We start from the raw sequence: 25,339 nt of genomic DNA, 5'->3' as shown, positions 1-25,339 counted from the left end.
TCCAAACGCTGAACATCATCAACCTTCATTGCCCATGTTTCACTGCCATACAACATAACACTCTCGACGTATATACTATATAACTTTCCTTTAATCTTTAATGAAGCACCTGTTGCTGTTAAAAGTGGAGATAATTCTCTGAACTTGGCCCAAGCAGACCTTACTCTTGCCCTAGATGCTTCTTCTGCTCAACCAGATGATCCAATTGTATCTTCAAGATAACAAAATTATCTTGTCGTCTATATATATATTTAAAATTTAAAACATAAACCACAGCTGCGTACTAACTAAATTTTTTATTTGTAATATATCAATCTGTTTAGTACAGATTGTCATCAGATGAAAAAACTAAATGATAGGTAAGTGGGATGCATCTGGTGCAACTGAGCATGGTAGAGAATGCAATGGCGCATTTGATTGGACTCATCCAAAGACTCTTGCCATTAAGTCTGAGTATGAAGATCGTAAAGTGAGAGAATCACTCGAAATCAATTACGCCTCAACATACCAAGAAACTAAACATTCTCCAATCCTTCTTAACCTTGATAATGGCGTTAAAATATCCACAAACTGTTAAAGGCCTCCATTTAAGAAAATTATTTAACTAACAAAGAAATGACAATACCAATAATAATAATTTCTAATTTTAAATTGACGTTGTTTTGTTATCATTTATGGCTTCTTTTTAACGTCTTCTTTAACGTTTTTTATGTGATATTTGTTGTAACGGTTTTTTGTAATTTTATTTTACTTCTGATGACGATCTGTATTAAACATTACAATTGAAATATTACAAATAAATAATTTAGTTAGTGCGCAGCTGTAATTCTTGTTTCAAATTTTAAATATATATTATAATATTATTTATACAAATTACCATTTTTTATGGTAATTTGCAACTAAAATGGAGTATGGTTTGCAAAATACCATAGTCTATTGTAATTTCCATAAATATCACAAAAACAAAAACGTTGGTTATGTAAGTTATTGATAAGATTAATTTAAAACAGTATATATATATATATATATATATATATATATATATATATATATATATATATATATATATATATATGTATATATATATATATATATATATATATATATATATATATATATATATATGTATATATATATATATATATACTGTTTTAGTATATATATATATATATATATATATATATATATATATATATATATATATATATATATATATATACTGTTTTAGTATATATATATATATATATATATATATATATATATATATATATATATATATATATATATATATATATATATATATATATATATATATATATATATATATATATATATATATATATCACGAGAAGAAGTGGTTTTAAAAGAATATAAACAGTTTGTATCACGCGAAGAAGTGGTTTTACAAAAATCTAAACAGTTTGTATCACGTGAAGAAGTGGTGAAAAGATTAAAAATTTCAATAAAGATAATTAGTAAGTTTAAACATATATATATAAATTTTGTTATACATTTTATACTAAATACTGGGAAGGAAAAGGGGTATTGATGCGTTGCTTTATTTACATGATTAAAATTTCTATCTAATACCCTTTGTAATATTTTTTTTGTTTTTGATTCCTTAATCTTTGTTTTTGATTTTTATAAGATTTTTCCTAGTTTAAATTACAATTTTTTTTAATTAGAAATGGAAGAACTTGTGGTGTCTTGTTTAAATGAGAGAGAAACTCTTGAATTTCTTAGAATAAACACAGAAAACGATATTGAAATTGTTTTAGAAGAAGATGTATCGTTGATATTTGCTGATGATTTTGTTTTACAAGAGCTTCCCACTATAACTCAAACAAACCAATTATCATCTCTTCTTAGCTGTAGATTTTGCTCAAAAAGTTACCAAAAATTATATTTTTTTAAAAAACATTTAACAATATGCCAAGGTTTAACAAAGGCTAGAAATATACTAACATCTACAACACTTTTAAAACAAACAGCAAGTATGCATCTTGTATTATATATATGTATATGATCTTTTACATTATATATATATATATATATATATATATATATATATATATATATATATATATATATATATATATATATATATATCAGTCTTCTCCATTTGGGGAGCGCTTTCATGCTCTTGCAGTTAGTAAGCAACCGGGTTGATATTTGACCGGGGCCGGGTTTGATAAAACATAGCTAACGCCGTTTGTGACCGGGGCTGCAATAATATTGATAGATCCTATAAATATATTATTTTTACATAAAATTCATTATATATTTTATATAAATGCATACAAATCATCAGCATGATGATGACATCATGATCATCATCAAGATCATTATGATCATCATGATAATTAGCATCATCATCATCATCATTGTCATCATCATCTTCATTATCTTTATGTAGATCTTTTGAAGAACTCAGGGGGGTTTTCTCACTCATAGGAGGGAGAGGGGGCTTTGAGAGGGCATTTGAGCTTTAATAAGATCTAACTTCTAATACAGCTTGGGCTCTAGTGGCTGGTGAACTTTGAGTTAGATTTAAATTATTTCAGCTAATGGTTATCGTAATAATCTAGACCTTCCTTGTTTTATAAATATTAATGTACTCAAGGAATCTTTTTTTTGCGTCATCTAGGATTAACTCTTCTATCTGATCTTTCTTAGAAACCATATATAAAATCAATTGCAAAACTAGTATCTGCTAAGGTAGCATCTTTTTATTGCACTTTCCACCTTCTTCAGTGCCGTACTCAGACATAATTTCATACCATTTTACTGGTATGGGCGCCCAAACTAAAAGCGGCACATATCTTAAATTACAACATTTGTAATGTCTAACATTATTTCAAAAAAAAATTGTCCCTCTCTTTTCAATTTGTTTTCATTTGTAGTCCTTCGTATTTTTAAAATTACTTGATATGGAAACCTCCAAATCAGCCCTCCTCCACAGAGCCTGGTATTCCTGATTCCCCGGCCCCGGTCACTTACTACTTGCAGTTTTATGCTTACCCAATGCCCATGAAGACTCTGATTTCTGAAGAGTCTTTATTGGCGAAACATTGTGTAAAAAAATTGAAATTGATAAGTGATTTCTAATAATTTATATATATATATATATATATATATAAAATTGTCTTTTCAGATTGTATCCCTTCAACAGATTTGTTTAACATTAAAGAAGAATGTCTACATTTTATATGGCAATCCATCAGTGATGCTGCAACACATTCTATATTCAATTTAAAAGTTGGTTCTTTTAAAACACCAGGAAATTTATGTTCTTCTCTTGCCATAAGCATGCTAACCAAGAAAGAAAATATAAATTTAGTAGAATTCAATGAAATATTAAGTAAGCATTTTATTCAGGTTTTGCAAATAAGTAATGCGATTAACTTAGTTAAAGAAAAACAATCTGCACTGCCTAAGAACTTTTTAATGAACACAAAGTTGAAAGAAATATGGAGCGACATTGTGTTATCATATGGGTTGGATGAGTACTTAGATGGACAACATATTCTTTACCAGTTTATATTAACCAAGGTTTATGAAAAGCTTCTTATATGGAGAAATAACCAGCTAGATAATAAAAATCCAGTTAAAGAAGATCTTGTTTTGTCTTCTCAAGAAGAAAAGACACTTCATTATGTGGCTGGTTTTGTTGCATTTTCATTAGCAAAACGATACAAAATTCAAACTAATGAATCAGCAAAAATATTTTTGAATTTATTAGAATCTTGGAGAGAAAATTCTAACAAAATTATGGTGTTTGAAAGTATTTATGACTATACCACATGGACTGAAAGAATTAATAGAGGCGGTTTATTTTGTGTAAACAAGGACTTTTATGCCTTAATTTATAGAATTGAGCAAGTTGTTCGTGAAACTCTAAATAAATCTTTGTTGACTAAATTCCAAGGTACAGATCTTAGAGATGTGATTATGCCATTATTACATAATAGTAAACAAATTGATTCAATTTGGGTAACACTTATTTGTGATATAAAATTAAAGGAATTACCAGATCTTTTAAAAGATATAATTTTTAAAAAATGGGTCAATTTAAGAATAAAATCTTTTGTTGATACTTGGATACAAATAGCGAAGAAAAAGAAGTCAATATCCAATAGAAGCGAACCTTCTATAAGAAAAATGCTAAATAATAAGAAAAATGCTAAATAATAAAAAAAAAGCTAATACTTGACTTTGTTTTATTTTTATAGACAATTTAGTATTTTTGTTACAATAGCTGTTAATATTATTAAAATGAATTTAGTTCCTTAATAAATGCCCTATGCAATGCATAGTATGCATAATATCCATATTAACAAACCCCCTTCTGTGAAAATTTTGTGCGGGGGCATTTTAGAAAAAGAAAGCAGTTTTAAATAACAAATATATATCCTCTAATCCCCCTAAGGGGTCGGCCATAAAGTGCGTATGCTTATAGGGGGAGGGAGGTAAACAAATAGAGTATAATGGCGGGGGTGGGGGGTCTTAACCAACAATAATAAACAGCTTAATGTTTGAATAAATAACAAGTTCTTTTCTGGGGCCGACGACACGGGTTTCAAAGTTTTTCCTAAATTTCTAAAATATTCTATAATATCATCTATATAACAGCTGTATATAATAGCACGCTATTACAAACTTCTTTTTTATATTACATCATGAATAAACAAGTAGAAGCGTTTATTTTGCTACCTCAGAATATCCCCTAGACATTTGTCAGATTTTATTTTGTATTATACTTTAAAAAAATCCCACTTCAATTACTATTTCACTAATTTTATATATTTTTAATTCTTAGGAAGAGGGGGTATTCCAAAGCGAACGTACTATTTAAGGGGAGGAGATCTTAAAAGTACGCATGGCAACAGGGGGAGGGCAAAGTTTAAATTTTTCAGGCGTATGTTTATGTACCCCTTAAGGGTACGGGCAATAAAGTAAATCAATAAAGTTTTTTAGAATCTCAATTTAAAATATGGCGTTTCCTTTAGTGGGTTGAAGCATCAGGTAAAAGGGTGGAGATCCTTGTCCATCCCCCTTCAAAATTGTTATATTGTGTCATAAAATATTATAAAACGGAAATCATTTGAATAAATTATATATTTATAAGTGTATACATTTTAATAAATTAAAGTATACATTATTTTTTTCTTTTTTTACAAGGCAGAGTCTCGTTGAGGACATCAACTTTCAATATTTCCCTATCTCTGCCTCTTGAGTTTCCGCTCATTACCTGTATAAGTGCATCTCCAGCAACATTCAAACCAAGCACATTTCTATTAAATTCCTCAAGAGTTGGATTTTCGTTGCAACCACCCCGTCTCCGCTGTTTGGAAAAGTATTCTTCTACCGGATCTTGAGTAAATTTTTCGGAAAGTAAAAATTTAACGCCATCTTCCAATAAAAGGATCTTACCTAATTCCACAAAGGAATGCACTAAAACATAAAACATACTATAAATTAGCATACAATAAACATTACTCAAATTGATTAACTTAAACCAAACTTAAGGTACTTTGTAATGTACATCAAAGGTAAGAGGAGTTAAAAAACTCTGGATACTAACTTTCTGAGTAATAGTGCTACGATAAAAGTAGATTCAGTTTCAAATTTGCTTATACTACGATAAGTAAATTTCCTATTTTTCTTTCCTTATTTTCCTTTCCTATTCTGTAAAGAAGGCAACAACTAGAAAACCAACTGAAAAAAAATGTTAACAATCCTCAAGCTCCCACAGGAAAGTTAAACCTTATTTATTATATATTTATCATATTGCACATAATAATAATATCGATATTTAATGTTAATAATATAGTACATTATTAATTATTGTTAAAACCAAAATTAAAAAATCACCAGATATTCTGAGTCCTTCTAGAGTTTGCTTACTTAGACATAACCTAGATTGTTCTTCTTTAGACAAATTTGGAATGCTGTTTGATTCTTTTTCCCATTCACTTAAAAATCCAAGAAAATCTTTTGAAAGCCACTAAAACAATATACATAGACATATATATATATATATATATATATATATATATATATATATATATATATATATATATATATATATATACAATTTTCTTTATATAAGAAACCAGTTTATAAAAAACTGATTTAGGGAGAACATGCAAGGAGTAGTACACAAATCGACTGATTCCCATCAGTCAATCCATGTACTACTCCTTGATTCACTAAGAATCCCATATTCTATGGGTTTAGTTTGGACCTGCAATCTTTTATCGGAAAGAAAGAAAAGAAAAAAACATTTTAATTTTATTCTGGTCTGGCGTTTTAACTTTCAGTCAACATAACATGGAAAAAATATATGTTGACGTGTAAGAATCATGCGGGATCTATATATAAGGATATATATGGATGCGGGATCTATATATATATATATATATATATATATATATATATACTATATATATATATATATATATATATATATATATATATATATATATATATATATATATATATAAATATATAAACACATTTATAATTTATTTTTATAAATACCTTAAACCTGGGATCCTCAGCAGAAATATAAGGATTTAGTGCATCCTTCCTTGTTTTATTAATGAATTTTGAAACATTCATGCAATCAAAAAATTTATCCATAAATGAAATAAATTTACGAAGTGACACCGTTTTTACATCATTTTGCTCTTCAAGCATGTGCACAACAGTTGAGCTTAGTACCTAAATTATGATAGTATGAATTAGTAGTTATGATTTTTAGCATTAATCTTATTTTTAAATTTTAAGCCAAGAAAATATAACAATATTCAATTAGTACTCTTCTGACAACAAATTTTATCAAATTAAACAAAAATAATTTTATACTTGCACTGCTAGATTTACACGCATTCTTGATTGAGGAGTTAAGTTTATATGTTCATCTCGAAGTTTGTGTCCCATACGTAGTCCTGGGGCATCTCTTAAAAATCCAACATCCCATTCATATAAACTTATAATTTGGTGCCAACCTAATTCTTGTTCTTTATACTATTAATAATAAGTTTCAAAACAAAGTTATTTCAAGTAAATTAGGAATAATTTAATTTGATAATAAATAAACTAAATTACCATTAAGTTTCTTGACTTTTTATTCCAATGAGAATTTTCCAAATTATTTCTTGTGGTCTTTAGCAAATGAGGTACATCACAAATAAAGAAAATTTTTCTTTCTGTAGAAAAATAGGAATATTTTAAAACATAAAAATTCATTTAAAAATTAATCAATCTTTTAAAAATTTGGTTCTTACCTGGAGCACAATGATTCAAAGTCCAGTAAACTACTCCTTCTGAAATGTTGCTAGAGTCTTCCATTTTATGAAGATTATAAAACTTTCTATTTGCTGTTGCACCGTCTGAAACTATTGCCCTGACTTTAAGACCAATAGACTCCAAGATCATTATAGCATTCCATGCACAAGAGTATATCTGGTCGCTTTTAAAACCTTCTGAAGCAAAATGTCCAAAATAATAACATAAAGATGAAAAAATTCCTCTTGCCATGAACACAATGACATACTGAGCAAGATTTAATTCAGAATTTCTTTCTGTTATTCTGCGGTCAAACCTTCTATGAAATTCATTTAATGTATCATTCACAGGTCCCATATCCGTAAAGCCTACCATTTTCCCAGTTGTTTTGCAAAACATCAAACCACTTTTAATTTTCATTTCATCGAATATTAAACTTACATTTTTTTCATAATCTTTCATATCATCAGGTTTTAATAATTCGATGAGACGCCTGAGAATGTCAACATTAAAACCACAGCCAGGATCAGTGAAGTTTACATATTTCAAAAGTGTATTTTTACATGGCAAAAATAAAAAAGGTGAACTTCGTATATGTTTATAAGTGCCAGGACTTTTTAGATATATGCTGAGGCACCATTTAATTATTAATGGATGCCAAACCATAGCCCTACTATTTTTTAATGAAGATTGAACAATCTGCTGCTTCCAGAGTAAAAATTGTGGGGAATCTTTTTTAAAAGGTATAGCTGGTTCATTTTTCATTGTGTCAAGTAATAATTCATTGGTTTGAAAATCCACAGCTACACCTTCCTTTTTTAAATAATCTCTAACCTTTTTTTTCAAATGTGATGTTCTAGATGCTACAATTTTTTTATTCCGCTGTAGTTCTTTTACTTTAATTAACAGTTGATATTTTTTCAAATACTTATTATTACATTTTTTTGTATCTGTTGATTTTGTAGAAGGTGACTCGTATTCAATAAGAGACTTAATGTCTGTAATACAATTTTCACATTTTGCTTTGCTGTCATTAGAATTTATCAAAAAAGAACACCTGCTTGATCTAATAATTGAAAAATCATTCCAACTGCTCATAAACTTAGTTTTTATAATACCAAAATCTTTTTTCAAAATTAACTGACTTTGTTTTGAAGTTAGGTTAACTATTTTACTTTTAATTAAATTAGGGATATTATTATTACCAGAGCAAATTTTTACATTTTCAATGAAGGAAAAAATTTCAGCAGCACTACTTGGATTTAGAAATTTTGGCAAATGACTAATAACTTCATTTTCATTAGAAATTTGTTTGTCAAAAATATGCAATGTCCATAGATCGTTTTCTATCTGTGTAATTGTTTTGTACAACAAAACATAATCTTTCATATAAAATGATACAAATTTGTTATTAAAGCACTTCATGTTATAACAATCAGCAGCTTTTTTTATATCAGTAAATTTTAAGGGATTGGAAAATGTGTGTATTCCAAACAGTTTAGATTTACATAAATAACATTGTTTGTCATTATGTCGTTGAAATTGGTATGAAGACATAGGCGCGCAGTCATTCTTATTTTTTTGTTTTTGAATATGATACAACTTCATGTAACATTTCATACAAAGTTTTGATGGGTGGATTTGGGCATTGTCTAAATCAATATTAATATTTTAGGCATACAATAGGACCTCTTTGAAAGGTTCTACTTGTTTTGCTCTAAGAACCTTTTTCTTTCCACAAATCCTACAACAGTTTGAAAGCAGTTTAACATGAACTTCCATTTCACAAAAAAACTATAAAAAAAAATCATACATACTTATTCATTTAAATTTTAAATGAATAAGTATGTATGATATAAATGACATCAAATAAGCTTTCAGACTTAGAATTAAATTTTATCAATAACTTTCATAACCAAACAGTTTTAAAAACTTTGTGATATTTATAGAAATTACAATACAACTTTAGACTAAAGTTTAGTAGTTTGCATACCATAGTCCATTTTAGTCAAATATTACCATAGAAAATGGTAATTTGAATAAATAATATTTAAAATATACATAAGTACTCACTAATACATAGTGCTATTAGAATCTATCAATCTAGATCATTTAGATATCTAATTTAGACAAATATTTTAGAATAATTAGATAAAAGGTGTTGATTTTTTAATTTTGATATTTAACTTAACTTCTAAAATGTTATAACAAGAACAGCAACAATTTTAAAACATAAATATACAAAAACAAAATAAGTGTATAAATTGGGTGCCCCAATTTCGCTGACTTTTTTAAAAAGTGTCGCGAAGGGTTCTAAAGGGTCGGGGAGACCATAAAAACCATTTATGGACCCGAAAAAATTGTCGCGACCGGTCGCGACCTAACTTTAAAAAAAAATTAAAAATTTTCAAAAAAAAATTTTTCAAAAAAAAAAAAATTTTTTTAAAAACCCCCCGGAAATTAATTCATTCATTCATTCTTCTTTCATTCACCCACTCACTCAATAATAATAACAAGATATTAAAGAAAGATGTTCAAAAATTGTAACGAGTAGATTCGCTGCTTTTCAAAATAAAACTCCAACTAATAATATAAGCGAAAGTATGAATAAAATGATTAAATTAAGAACAGAATTTAACGAATTACCAATTGATAAGATGGCACTTGCATTATTTCAATTCCAAATGTATTTTTTAAAAGAATTTGAAAGAGGTTATAAAAATCTTGGTAAATTCACATTAAATGATATGAATAACGTTAAAAATAAACCTAATTTACCAAATATTGCATATGTTAGAATTGAAGATATTGTTAATCACATTAAGAACTTTATTGCAAGTGAAGAGAAAACAGAAAAAACTTCTAAGATAATAAGAGATTCACAAGATTATTTGACAAATTTGGTAGTTAATTCAGAATATATAAAAATAAACCCTCAATATATCGTAAAAAACGCTCTAAATGATAAAGTTGGAAAAGTTGTTAAACAAAATGACAAATACGTTTGTTTATGTAATTCAGGAAATCGTTGTTATCATATATTAACCGTTAAAAAAGCATTAAATGAAGAAGATGATAATGAACCGATTTATAATTTAAGTGTTTTAAGTAAAAAAAGAAATGAAGGCAAAAGTGGACGAAAGACACCAAGAACAAAAGATGTTGAAATAAAAGTTAAAGCAGCAGATGATTCATTTGAAGTTTTAAATCAGTCCATTTCATCTATTCATGATATCGATGATTCAACAGATTCAAATAATTCAATAGATCAAAATTCAAATAATGTTTTAACATCAACTCCAATAAAAAGTTATGATTTTGATAAACTTCCGCAACAAGTTACAATCAAATTAGATGAATCTGAATGCATTAAAAATAAAAATTGGTTAACAGGTACTGTTATTGATGGGACAATTGAAAGATTAATAACAAAATATAAGAAACAAAATCAGATTTATTATTTCACAACAGCTTTATACAATATGGTTCAACTTCACAGATATAAAATGGTATTAAGGATTTGTTTTCATCATGAATTATATAATAAAGATGCGATTTTAGTTGGAATAAATACTGATAAAGGAAGTGGTTCACATTGGATTCTTGGCTTAATATTGAATAATGAAAAGTCAGTTTATATATTTGATTCATTAAGAAGTCCTGATGAACGTAAAGAATCATTTAATAACCTAAGTAAAATTGTTTATTTGATGCTTTTATCAGTTGGTGCAGAAAAAGAATTTGAACAATTTAAATGTATTTACAATTATGATTGTGTTCAACAAAATAATAGTTATGATTGCGGTGTTCATACTATTTTAAATGCATACGATATAATTCAAAATACTCAATTAAATATACCAATTAAACTTGCACGAAAATGGATTTGTCATGTATTTCAAGATAATTACGTTTCACCAATTAAAAGAGCAGATCAACCATTAAATGATGCTGTAGAAGATGTTTCACTTGATTTTTTAAAATCAGTTGAAGTATCTAAAATTATTCCAGGATTCGGTTCTTTTGAAATAATTTATAAATCATTAAATAAGGGAATAAACGATTGGACAATATGCGCAAATCATTCATGTGAAATGGATCCAAATCATTCCAAATTACAAAGATTTTGTATTATCTGTAGGAAATGGTTTCATTCAGAATGTGACAGTGGAATAATTATGGATCATTTTTATAAATGTTGTAATTGTTTAAAATAATATGTAATTCGAATTATTTTAAAATTTTCTTTAGATTATTTAGTTTTAATTATTCTTTTATTTTTCATTTATTTCATTTTAATTATTTTTATTTTTTCATTTGCATTTTATTATTATTATTTCATCCGACATCGATTTTCTTTTCATATATTTTTTGTTTATTTTCTTGTTTTCTTGTTGATTTTCCATTTTCTAAATTAAAATATTAAAATTAATGTGAAATATATAAATAAAGAAATTATAAACTTACGTTTTTGATGTTTTGTTGTTGTTTACAATTTATAAAAATAAAAATGGGTTCTTTATATTTTAGGGAATATTTATTAATAACAAATAATTTCCTTTTTATTAATATTTTTGAAATTTTGAAATTTTTAATTTGTGAATTTTTGAAATTTTGAATTTGTGAATTTTTGAATATTTTAATTTTTGAATTTTTGAATTTGTGAATTTTTGAAATTTTCAATTTGTTAAATTTTAAATTTGTGAAATTTTGAAATTTGAAATTTTGAATTTTTAAAATTTTGAATTTTTGAAATTTTTTTGAAAGTTTGAAAATTTTTAAAAGTTAGGTCGCGACCCCTCGCGACCATTTTTTTCGGGGCGCGACTTCATTTTATGGTCTCCCCAACCCTTTAGAACTCATAGCGACACTTTTTAAAAAAAGTCAGCGAAATAGGGGCACCCGTATAAATTGCATAATTTTATTTTCACACTAATTGTAAATTTTTTTAAAAATAATATTAGATTGATTAAACGAGTTCAGTAAATCGTTAAAATACCGTCGTTCAAAGTCATAATTAGTTTTCATTGTTTAAAACAATAGATTTGTAACAATACACACGCATAATTATTGAGCATGGCTCGCGAAAAAAACAATGAGTTGCACGTCCATCTCTTATACGTCCATGGTTAAACCAAGGACGTATTAATAGATGGATTTTTAACTCGTTGTTTAAAAGCCAAGATGCTGTCAATTGATATAAATAACGATAGCAAAACAATAGAGAATAATTGCGTCACGTGTAAATACTTTTATACTAATACACTTCAAAATGACATTTGTCTCATCTATCTAATTAAATGAAAAAACTTTATTATGTTAAGTATTGTGATTAATATACTTTACTATTCTATTAAAATATGCTCTATATATTTAACTACCCATGTATACCCCCTGTATCCTGTAACAAAGTTATATGAATATTATAGAACTTTACATGTAAAAAAATTCTAATACCGAAAAATTTTAAAACAAAGTTTTGAAACAAAAAAAGATTTGATTTCCGTCACAAATAAGAAGTTTAAATCTTTAAGAAATTAGAATTGTACATGAGACATTATAAATAACATAAAATGCATTTATGTTTCTCAATTAGTTAGTTATTTACGGGTGATAAAACGTTTACTAAAAGAAGCAAAAACGCCGATTAGATGTCGGTATATTTTGTAAAACTATTTCAAAAAATTACGCTAAAAATTACAGCCCGCATAGAATTTCAGACTTTGATCTTTAACAATGTGTTTAACATACATCTATTTATACTTCCCTGGTTAAACTAACGGAGAATTTGAGCGTCCGTTAAGAAAAACTCTAAACAGTCGGTTTTACAACAGAGGGAAATAAATGGTATTCTAATCCTGCCGTTTAGTATATTAACCGGCTCCGAAAATTTTTTCAGTTAAAATTCCTCTATTAGCCAGCTCCATTAACTAGTTTTCGTGCTGTTTTTCTCATCGCATCTAAAGGATGCCAACATACGACGAATGTGTTTAATTAGTAGATCGCAGCCGGTGATTTTATAAACAATGGCTGCTGAGTAATTCTTAAATTTAATTAAAATGCGGTACAATACGAAAAACTCAAAGAGTTTGTTTCTACTTAACGCTTAGTATCATTTTTTTAAGTTTTATGTTTATGCCTCCACACTTTTACGGATAACACATTTTCTCATATCTCCATTTTCTTCGATTTTCGCAAACGGATCAAAGTATTAAAAGTGAGTAATTTTAGTTTTGACACATTCCAAGAAATCAAGATCTTTTTTATCGCACCAAAGTAGAGGTTTTATTCTCCTAGTGTTTAAACAATATATTAACTCCAAAATGAGCCAATTCACCTTGTACCTTGTACTGTGTCCTTTCTCTTTAAGAAATTGAAAACTTTCAAAAATTTATACTGTTATTTATATTAGTTAAGCTATTAAAAAATGATAAATTTTGACACTTAACAATTAGGGAGAGGGGGGGGGAGAGAGATCAAGACTAGTTCACGGCAATTTTTTTTTGATTTTCTCCCACTTGCTATGTTTTACGAGATTTTCGGATACGGATGTAACGAATTCAGTTTATTTTATTTTTACGCACCAAGTAAATAAATTTTCTCCGAATAGCGAATTGAAAAATTCAAAATGGTTTCTGAACCAACTTTTTACCGATAAATTAATCTAATATAAAACTCGTGGATAGACTCGATTCATGATGCATCTTATGATCTAAAAATTCACACAGTGGTTCATAATATGTATATCTAGGATTCCAGTTTACAACATATTTACCTTAATATACCATAATATACTTAATATACCATAATATACCATAATATACCATAATATACCCTAATATACCTTAAATACCTTAATATACCATAATATACTTAATATACCATAATATACCTTCTGATGACTAATGTCGTAAATATATATCTATTTCATTAAAAAACAGTGTTTTTTATGTCTATTTTGCTCAAACTACTATTTAACTGTAATTTAGACACATAGTTGTAAACTGGAATTTGAAATCCAAATGAAATTAATCTTTGTAAGTAATAAAATTGATAGTTAAGGAAACCGTCATTCAGTCTATCCAGCTGATTATTTCTCGTTTTTGTACTAGTTTTTTGAATAAATTGAATTTCAATATCTATATAACTTTTAAAGAGTAGGTTTTATAAAAAAACGCATGATATATATTTACTCTTTAATAAAAATACATAAGTTTATATTTATATATTATATTTATATTATATATATAGTAATATTATATTATAGTTTATATTATATAATTCAATGCTAAAGATGGTAATTTTTTGCAACTTTTCATAAAATAAAAAATTGCAGACGTTTTGGACCAAATTTCGTATTTAAAAAAAAAAGCTTTAGGAGTTTTTAATGCAAAAATAAAAAATCACCGTGGTTGACGTCAACAATGTTACTTTTTTAAATAAGTTTAAAAACTTTAAAAAAGGAAAATTAGGCAGCGTTTACAATCTTGTGTTACACACTCGCTCAACATTCAGTATTTTAATTAAGTTATTTGTATTCCTACTTTTTAAAAACCGTGTTGTGCTTTAAAAAGACCCGACACATACAGAACTAAAAAAGCACGTACGTGATGTAATTTTTGGAGCCGGTTAATATACTAAACGGCAGGATTAGAATACCATTTATTTCCCTCCGTTGTAAAACCGACCGTCGAGAGTTTTTCTTAACGGACACTCAAACTCTCTGTTTGTTTAACCAAGGACGTATAAATTGATAGACGTTAAACGCATTGTTAAAGATCAAAGGCTGTATAATACATACGTTTACTAGTAACAATATTATTTTTTCAAAGTTGTTGTTGGTCACTCTGCTATGCAAGCCATATAGGTTTATGCAAGTACATATATTATTTAAATGTTATACGAGGGGTAAAACTTGCAGCTCACAAGCCTAATGTGGTTTTTTCGATGTCAAGATGCGGCTCTATAGCTTCATGTACAAATATTAATATAATATTAAAATAAAGATGTTGGAAGCTCTTTAAAAAATAAAAAATTTTGTAAACTATAACTTTTGGCTCTTCCGTCTCAAAAGCTTGCCGATCCATGGTTTATGCAATTTGTTAAATGCTTTTTTTGTTATACTAGAATCTATTAGAAATAATTTAACTGCAAAATTGAATTAGATCTAAATTTAAAGTGAGAAAAATTGGTACATTCACGGATTTTGACTCTGCACTGTACATAAATTATGATAAATATTTAACACTGTCATCAAAATCAATTCATTCGGGGAGAGGGGGAGGGTCATTGAATGTTTACGTATTTTAATAGGAAAGGAAGGGGGGGGGGGGCGAGAGAAGGAAGGGTATCTAGAGGAATGATAAGTTGTTGACAAGGGGGAGGTGAATGAGGGAAAAATTACCAAAAACTGTTGACGTAATTAATAGACAGCCCTTACTCAAAAGAATAATTTCATTACTCAAGCAACATTAATACAGATGTGCATAATAAACAAGCCAAATATAGAATAGGGTTCTGCTGGTTCAATTCTTTCATTGAAAATACAAACAAAAACGAACAAACGAAAACGAACAAACAAAAAACAAGTTAACAAAGGATAAGTTCGTTAACTTGTTTTTTAAGAAAATAAAAATTAATATGGGCGAAAAGGTATCTCCCATTTTTAATCCTTACGTAATTACATAAATAGTTTTCGCTCCTCCTGAAAGACTTTAGAATATTAATAAAACGGTTATAAAATTTGTTTTAGGTTTCGTTGAGGAAGTGTTTAAAGTAATTTTTTTTAGCTATATAAAATTATAAATTCTTATTATAATGAGTGGAAGAGATATAAATCCTTTTGCTGATCCTAAAGAAATCAATCCATTTGCGGTAAGATTTTGTGAACAAGGTTTGCACATTCATGTAATGTTTTATAAAAATTAATGTCATTACATTAAATATTTGTAATTCCTTGAATCACTAAAACTTAGAAAATAATAATTAAAACTTTACTGACATGTTTTTAGCATACAAAAAAATCTCCTAACAGACAATGTCTGACAAGTTTTACTTTTTACAGGTATTAAACACTTTAACACTAACAAAAATCAATAAATTGGCATTAGTTTCCATCATTTCGATAAAATGGCAGTGTTTTTAATTTTTCTTTTTTTTTTTCTTTGTATGAATTGCAATATAAGCCTTTAATAGAAAATATTGACAATATTATTATTTTTTTATTAATATAATAAATATAGTTTATCTTAAATTTTCATGATATCAAAATTAATACAGATTTTGTAGTATAGAATAGTTTTACAAAGTTTTATTCTGGTTATGTCATAGTTATTTAGAAACTAAATAGTAAATGAAACATTTAAGGGGTGCCCACCAACATTTTTATAAATAAACATTTTAATATTTTTATGTCTATAAAGTATATAACATGTATACATTATATATATATTATATATATATATATATATATATATATATATATATATTATATATATATATATATTTATATATATATATATATATATATATATATATATATATATATATATATATACAGTCAGTCACAAAAGTTTTCGTACACCTTACAATTTAGAGAAAACGCTTAATAAAGACCATTTTAAATGCAAAAAAAAATAGTTTTATATTAAAGTAACAAGAATATATCATACAAGAAATAAAAAATAATTAACTTAATAAAAATATTTATTTGTAAAACTGAAAAAGTTTAGTTTTTGAATTTATAATATATCACAAAAGTTTTCGTACACTAATAAAACTAATACCTAATAATATGCAATTCCTTAGTAGTTGGTTAAAACTTGTTCAAATTTGTTCGTTCATAGATTTTTATTAAGATAATAATTTTTTCAACAAAAATTTAGTTATAAATGTGAGTTCAAATACGAAACATCACATGTCTAATGACATGCGCGAATTAATAATAAAGTTCCATAAAGAAAAAAAATCTATTCGTCAAATTGCCAAAATTGTTGGTAAAACACATTTTACTGTTCAAAGTATTGTTAAAAAATTTAAAATTACTGGTTCTGTTAATAAGTTACCAAGAAGTGGCTGACCAAAAATTTTAAATTCATGAGACAGAAGGAGTATAATTAAAAAAATCAATTCAAATCCACATAATAGTTCACCAAAATTAGCAGTAGATGTTGAACTTGAAATTGGAAAGATAGTTCATCCAGAAAGTATTAGGTGAATACTTAGAAAATCTGGATTAAATGGCAGAGTACCTCAAAAGAAACCGTTTATAAGTGTAGAAAATAGACGAAAAAGATTGGAGTTCACCAAAAAGTATGAAAAGGAAGATGAGCAATTTTGGAACAAAGTTTTATTTACTGACGAGAGTAAATTTAACATTTTCGGACCTGATAGCTGCAGAAAAAATATGGAGAAAAAAATACAGAACTAGAAGAAAAAAATTTAATTCCGACAGTGAAACATGGAGGTGGAAGTGTGATGGTTTGGGGATCGATGGCTGTAGCTGGAGTGGGGAGTTTGGTATTTATTCAGCCTAAAATGGACACCTGGGTATATTTGGACATTATAAAAAATAATTTGAAATCAGATGCTGCTAAATTAAAGTTAGGAAATAATAGGATATTTTAACAGGATCAAGATCCAAAACACACTGCTTATGTTGTAAAATCATGGTTGCTCTACAATGTTCCAAAACAACTGCATTCTCCTCCCTAATCACCAGACTTTAACCCAATAGAGAATGTGTGGGATTATTTAGACAGACAAATCAGGAAACATAGAATAACAAATGTTAATATGCTAGAAAATATCTTACGAGAAGAATGGAATAAAATTCCATCTTCTTATACTGAAAAATTAGTGTCATCAATGAACAGAAGATTAAAAGCTTGTGTAAATGCTAAAGGATGCTCAACAAAATACTAAAGATTTTTTAATTTTTCATATTCTTGTTTTTTTTACAAGTTTTGTTTAGAGTACAAAAACTTTTGTGACATTATAAGTTCAAAAATTAAACTTTTTCAGTTTTACAAATAAATATTTTTATTTCGTTAATTATTTTTTATTTCTTGTATGATATATTCTTGTTACTTTGATATAAAATTATTTTTTTGCATTTAAAATAGTTTTTATTAAGTGTTTTCTCTAAATTGTAAGGTGTACGAAAACTTTTGTGACTGACTGTATGTGTATGTATATATATATATATATATATATATATATATATATATATATATATATATATATATATATATATATATATATATATATATATATATATATATATATATATATATATATATATATATATATATATATATATAAATTACAAAATTTCATTTAAATTAATGAAAAAAGTTTTTGAAATAACTTTTATAAAGTTTTTTATAAAAAAAACTTCTAGTTATTTTTTGAGTACTTGAAAAGTTTTTTTATCTTGGTTTGCAATTATTTTAATATGAAAGGGTTTTTTCATCTTGGCTTGATGTTGTTTTGTAAATGCGACAGTTTAGTGATTCTAAATATTGGTTCTGTTAATGTAATAAAGATTTGGTGAGTTTTGATAATTTGTTTAATATTTTTCATTTTTCCATTTGGTTTATGTTTAAGAATAGTTTTAATTACTGTAATTTTGTTGACAACACTGTCAATCACTATGACATTGCTGTTAATTATTATTTTTTTATGTTATTTTTTTTTTAGTAGTTATGGCAGTAAAAATCTCTGTATTAACTATTGAAACTCATATAGCTGCAAGTAATAACAAAATTGTCATTCTTTCTTCAAACATTTGTAAAACCACTTCTCTACATGGATGCAATAACAATAAAAGATTGTACATGATAAAAATGATACAGACTATCACCATCGAAAAAAATATATTTCACAAAGAAATTTTGAATAAAATACAGAAAGTCATTATAAAAATGAGAGCTTAAAAGGTCATTTTAAGACAAGTCTTTACTATGCATTAAGTATACATTGTGTTTTTTATTTCAAACAAAGTATACACTGTTTTTCTTTTTTTTAAATCATTAAAACAACAGAAAAGATTTATCCCTTATAAGTGTGGCCATGATAAAGCAATATTTTAACTAGCACAGTTTTATAAATTTTTTTGAAAAGAGTTGTTTGTTGCAAAATGTAAAAAACATTTACAGTTAGGTGTGTGTTAAACACAAAATATTGCTTTTGCATGCATAATAAACTAATTAACAAGGAATATTAATCTTTTATAAAGAATATATATGCTTATATATTTTAATAATTTTAATAAAATCTTGTTTAGAATATTGGCTGTGTCTTGCCACTGGTTGCTAAATAGGCGGTAAGCGATTTTATTTTAAATTTACTATTCTGCAACCAGTGGCAGGATTGTATTAGTTTTTATTGTTCTGGTTGTAGCAGTATAAATATTATTATAATAATGTTATTGATGTGTTGCTTAGATTGCACTTTAATAATTTTATCTGTGTTGGATTTGCTATAATAATTTATGCAGGTATAAATTATAATAATTCTATGCCTATCTATTGAGTGTTAGATGGAAACTCAGGTTTTTAAGTTTTTGAGTATCAGGACTCCAAAAGTGCTTTTAAGCTGCTGTACTCTATAGAGAAAAAAAGGACTTCAAAGTTCCAAGTCTGAAGTCTTTTGAGTTTATAATAAAGTTTTATCTAACAGCATTATCACATTGGTAGTGTATATATATATTTTTTGAGTTAGAATTTTAAATTTAAAGTCTTATTATGCTATTGTGATCTATAGTTTTAAAATGAATTCAGGACAAAAGCCAATTTTCTAGAAGTTGCAAAATTGAATTTCTCAGTTTTCAATTTAGTTCATTTATGATTATATATATATATATATATATATATATATATATATATATATATATATATATATATATATATATATATATATATATATATATATATATATATATATATATATATATATATATATATATATATATGTATGTGTGTATATATATATATATTTATATGTATGTATATATATATATATTTATATGTATGTATATATATGTATGTATATAAATATATATAAATAAATATATATATATATATATATATATATATATATATATATATATATATATATATATATTATAATTTTAAATTGTTGCTTATATAGCATGAAGTAAATAAAGTTATAAGCTGTTTAATGATAAAAATATTATTGTTATTTTTTTTTTGGCATGCACATCAATTCAATGCAGTGGTCTTATAGTTTTAAATTGTTGATTAATCTTACTATTTTATTAAAGTTAACGAAAGGCTTTTTCAAGTTTTATTATATATTCATGGCTGGCGCAAATCAATGCATATTTGCACTATTAGTCAGTGTTATAATTTAAGTAATAATGCAATATAATATTAATGACGTCACTTCCCGTCTTCTGAATATTACAGTTATTAGTAACGCTATTTATATATAATCTATTATACATACGGTTATTAGTTACGCTATTTATATACGATAGATGTTTGTAGTTCTTGTATAGCCTTTTTCTTATATTTGATAAAAGCCAAAATATACATGAAAGACTTTTTAATTATGGTTTACAACAATACTATTATTATGGTTTTACTATTTTATTATGGTTTACAACAATTTTATCAAATATAAGAAATTTATAATATATAAATATAAATCAGTATGGATGCAAAAATATTCAAAAAAGTACTGTGCGACGAACCAAATGAAGAAGACTATATATACTGGAAAAAAACACTATCAATTTATCTAGATAAAGCCACAATCCCAGAGGACTGTAAACTTCAAGTCTTATTCGTTCTATGCGGAGTGAAGGCTTTTACGATAATTCAGGATGTTACATCATACGACGATGCAATCAAAATTCTTGATAACAAGTATCAAAAACGATCGACAGCGATCATGATGCGCCATAAACTTTGCTCTTTTAAACAAAAGGAAGGGGAATCGATTGAAAGCTTTATGAGTAACTTAAAACAATTTTCCAGAAAATGTCCAACAGAACCTCTAACAGCAGATCAACATAGTAACCTACTAATATTTGATGCTTTTATAGCTGGTATCCGCTCACCTTCTATTCGTCAACGACTGCTTGAAGCTACTGATGACAATCTAGAGTCACTTTATAAAACAGCTCTTACGATGGAATTGGCCACCGAAGATGCCCTTAATTTGACAACAACCATAACAGCTACTACCACACTACCAACTTTTGCAGCAAGTCATAATCTTATCAAATCTCCCTGTTTTCGGTGCGGTAATGATCCACACTCAAAAATCAAATGCCCTGCACGAAACTCTACATGTACACATTGTCATAGAAAGGGCCACTGGGCAACTGTCTGTCTTTCTAAGAAAGAAAACAAAACTTATACCAAAGCAGCAGTTGTTAAAGAATATAACGAAAAGGATGATAACACAATAATATCTACGGTCATAGCAGCAATTGACTCACCTGATAGACTAATTAACGTCACTATAAACGAAAATCTAACATATGCACTGTTAGATACTGGGTCCGACAAAACTTTTATTACATCAAAACTTCTTCGACAATGGAAATTTTCATACGATACTCAATCTACCTCAAAGGTATCACTGGCAGACAACTCGACATTAAAAGTTAAAGGTATCTTCCATGGTTCATTATTATTGGCTAGAGAAAAACTAAAAGTACAATTTCTCGTTGTGGACGACTTGGTAGCACCAGTAATTATAGGAATGGACGTGTTAACATGTCATTCCTCAATTACCATTAATTTTAAAGGAAACAAAGAGCCTCTAAAATTCTGTTTAGCAACAAAAAGTATGAAATGTTCAACATACGCCTTAATTCCTGGAGTCGATATTAACAAAATAAAACCAGTAGCTACAACCTCACGACGTATTCCCAAAAAAATCTCCGTCATAACAGATGAAATAAACCGCTTACTAAAAAACGACATAATTCATTGTATTCGAATAATTGATGACGAGGCGATTTTTATTTCTTGTTGATACTACAAAACATTGAGCTCGCCAAGGGCGAGCTCAATGTTTTGTAGTATCAACAGGAAATAAAAATCGCCTCATGATCGATTATTTGAATACAATTAATTTACACACTCTGCTCGATTCATATCCTACACCACAAATCGATGACTTAATACTTAAAATAGCAGTGCATAAAATTTTTAGCACAATTGATCTCAAATCGGCGTATCATCAAGTGAGAATACGACCTGAAGATTACAAACTAACCGCATTTGAAGCTAATGGCAAATTATATGAGTTCAAACGCTTACCCTTTGGATGTACAAACGCAGTACCAATCTTCCAAAGAGTAATGGATGAATTCATTCAGGATAATAAACTTGAAAACACATACGCTTATCTCGACGATATAATTATTGATGGAAAAGATGCCCAAGAGCACTATAAAAATCTTAGTCGCTTTCTACACGCAGCTAAAATCGCCAACATTGAGATAAACCAAGAAAAGAGTAACTTTAAAAAAACTCATATCGAATTCTTAGGCCACATTATTGAAAATGGAACTATAAAGCCAGATCCAAAAAGATACGAAGCGCTGATAAATATGCCTGAGCCAAGATCGTTAAAAGAGCTAAACCGAATGATAGGTTTATTTGCTTATTACGCTAAGTGGACACACAATTGCACAGCATTAACTCTCCCACTTACTCAAGCAAGAGACAATTTTCCAACAAAGGGTTTAACCCCACATGCCAAAGAAGCAATAAAAATACTCAAAAATAAACTTGTAGAAGCTTGTCTAACCTCCCCTAATTTAAAAGTTTCATTAACAATAGAAACTGGTGCCTCCGACTCAGCACTCAGAGGAACACTATTACAACTTGGCAGGCCAGTTGCCTTCTTTTCAAGAACATTAACTAATGCCGAAAGGAAGCATGTTGAAAAAGAAGCGGCTGCCATAGTGGAGTGCTGTGGAAGATGGAGGCATTTGATTAAATCAGTACCATATATTAATATAATAACCGACTAAAAATCCATTTCCCTTATTTTCAATAAACAGAATGCAACAAAAATAAAAAAATGAAAAATTAACTCGATGGCGTTTAGAATTAGCTGATATTAATTATACAATCTCATACAGGCCGGGGAACCAAAACATTGTAGCAGATGCCCTTTCAAGATGTTGCTAGATTGTAAATAACACTAAAGCGTTTTACAGTATCCATTCCCAGCTATGCCATCCCGGAGTTACAAGAATGATACATTACTGCAAAACCAGAAATCTGCCATACTCCACCGCAGAAATCAAACAATTAACAAACCAATGTACAACTTGCAATGAACTCAAACCACGTTTTTACAAACCACCCACAGGTCGTCTCATTCAGGCAACAAGGCCTTGGGAACGCTTATTGATGGACTTTGTTGGACTTTTACAATCCACTACAACAAACAAATACATCCTCGTGGTGGTTGACGAGTACTCACGCTACCCATTTGCATTCCCCTGTCAAGACATATCAGCTGAAACTGTTATACGACACCTTCTTAGCCTCTTTTCATTATTTGGTGCACCATCATCTATTCATACAGATCGTGGAACTCAGTTCGAAAGCTTAAAAATTAAAGTTTTTCTAGAAAAGAACGGAGTAATTAAAACTAGAACCACTCCTTACCATCCCCAAGGCAATGGTCAGTGTGAATGAATAAACGGAACAATACTAAAAGCTGTTAGTCTAGCTCTGAAAACCTTAAGTCTAGGAAAAGAGAAATGGGAAATAGTATTGCAAATGGCTTTGTCCTCCATAAGAGGACTTCTGTGTACCGTCACTAACGAAACACCCCATCAGAGGATGATGAGTTTTCAACGCTCATCAATAATAGGCACTGTTTTACTTAACTTCTTAACAGAACAGGATTCCACAATCCTTTATAGACATCAAGTACGAATGAAAGGAGATCCACTCGTTGACAGAGTTCAACTGCTAGAAACAATATCGCCCCACTACACTCGAATAAAATTTCAAAATGGAAAAATTGATACTGTTTCAACAAAAGACCTCGCCCCACTAGAAGACCTAAATCCCCCAACAGAATCAGTTCAACAACAATCCGGTGATTTGAACATTGAACAGATGATCAACAATACCAGCAATTCAATAAACACAAACCAAGAAGAACTAATTGAAACCAACGAAGTAACTTCAAGCCAATTAGTTGAGAATTCAATTATAGATAGTGTCCCTTGTAATCAGTCACCTACAAGAGCGGTACCTAGTCAGCCTATGCAGAAAGTTACTACTCCCGATAATCTTACTAACATACCCTTAAGAACAGGACGCGTTAGGAAGAGGCCAAAGTATCTCAACGACTACTTTCTTTCCTAGTATAATATCAGAGATTAAGTCTATACTCTCCGCCCTAAAACTTTCCTAATGTGGAGAAGACTGTTATAATTTAAGTAATAATGCAATATAATATTAATGACGTCACTTCCCATCTTCTGAATATTACAGTTATTAGTAACGCTATTTATATATAATCTATTATACATACGGTTATTAGTTGCTGTTTATATACGATAGATGTTTGTAGTTCTTGTATAGCCTTTTTCTTATATTTGATAAAAGCCAAAATATACATGAAAGACTTTTTAATTATGGTTTACAACAATATTATTATGGTTTTACTATTTTATTATGGTTTACAACAGTCAGCAAATTAGGATCTTTTTTCACCTTCAGTTGGCAAATTTGAATCCTTTTTAGATACAGTCGGCAAAATAGGACTTAGACTATCTCTAGTCGGCAAATTAGAGAAAGTTAAAACTCATAAGGCACCCCCATCCACTTGACACCTGCGCTCGCCGGCCTTGTTTATGCATAATTTAATAGTTATATTAAATTAATATAACTATTAAATTATAGGCACTGATTGTGTATAACTATTAAATTATAGACACTTAATTAGTGTCTATAATATTATAGACACTGATTAAGGTTTTAATTATACATATATAGTCAAGTCGGCAACCTCAAGTCGGCAACCTAACTGCCAA

At 27.9% G+C, this 25,339-nt stretch overlaps 3 protein-coding genes across 5 annotated transcripts in view; 2 read left to right on the top strand and 1 right to left on the bottom strand.

Annotated features, from left to right (window-relative positions):
* The first annotated feature begins 1,691 nt into the window (after window positions 1–1,691).
* LOC136089423 (uncharacterized) lies at window positions 1,692–4,213 on the top strand. The gene is made up of 2 exons (XM_065815411.1): window positions 1,692–1,994; window positions 3,155–4,213. Exon 2 carries the CDS (start codon window positions 3,310–3,312, stop codon window positions 4,189–4,191), a length of 882 nt encoding a protein of 293 aa, XP_065671483.1. The 5' UTR covers window positions 1,692–1,994; window positions 3,155–3,309; the 3' UTR covers window positions 4,192–4,213.
* An 887-nt stretch (window positions 4,214–5,100) lies between these two features.
* Window positions 5,101–9,089, bottom strand: LOC136089374 (uncharacterized). The gene is made up of 6 exons (XM_065815347.1): window positions 7,293–9,089; window positions 7,114–7,214; window positions 6,871–7,032; window positions 6,544–6,726; window positions 5,875–6,007; window positions 5,101–5,454 (listed from the first exon to the last, which is right to left on the bottom strand). Exons 1-6 carry the CDS (start codon window positions 8,911–8,913, stop codon window positions 5,159–5,161), a joined length of 2,496 nt encoding a protein of 831 aa, XP_065671419.1. The 5' UTR covers window positions 8,914–9,089; the 3' UTR covers window positions 5,101–5,158.
* Window positions 9,090–16,026: 6,937 nt separating this feature from the next.
* Window positions 16,027–25,339, top strand: part of LOC100203821 (secretory carrier-associated membrane protein 2) — an 87,672-nt gene continuing 78,359 nt past the window's right edge. For all 3 annotated transcript variants that reach the window (XM_065816319.1, XM_065816320.1, XM_065816318.1), the window contains exon 1: window positions 16,027–16,167. In XM_065816319.1, coding sequence (XP_065672391.1) covers window positions 16,111–16,167 — 57 coding nt within the window. In that variant the 5' untranslated portion in view covers window positions 16,027–16,110. The remainder of the gene's footprint in view (window positions 16,168–25,339) is intronic.

This window comes from Hydra vulgaris, chromosome 13 (assembly GCF_038396675.1).
Source record: "Hydra vulgaris chromosome 13, alternate assembly HydraT2T_AEP".
Lineage (NCBI taxonomy): Eukaryota > Metazoa > Cnidaria > Hydrozoa > Anthoathecata > Hydridae > Hydra > Hydra vulgaris.
Note: the sequence above shows the minus strand (reverse complement) of the source record. Positions and strands in the feature narration are given on the sequence as shown.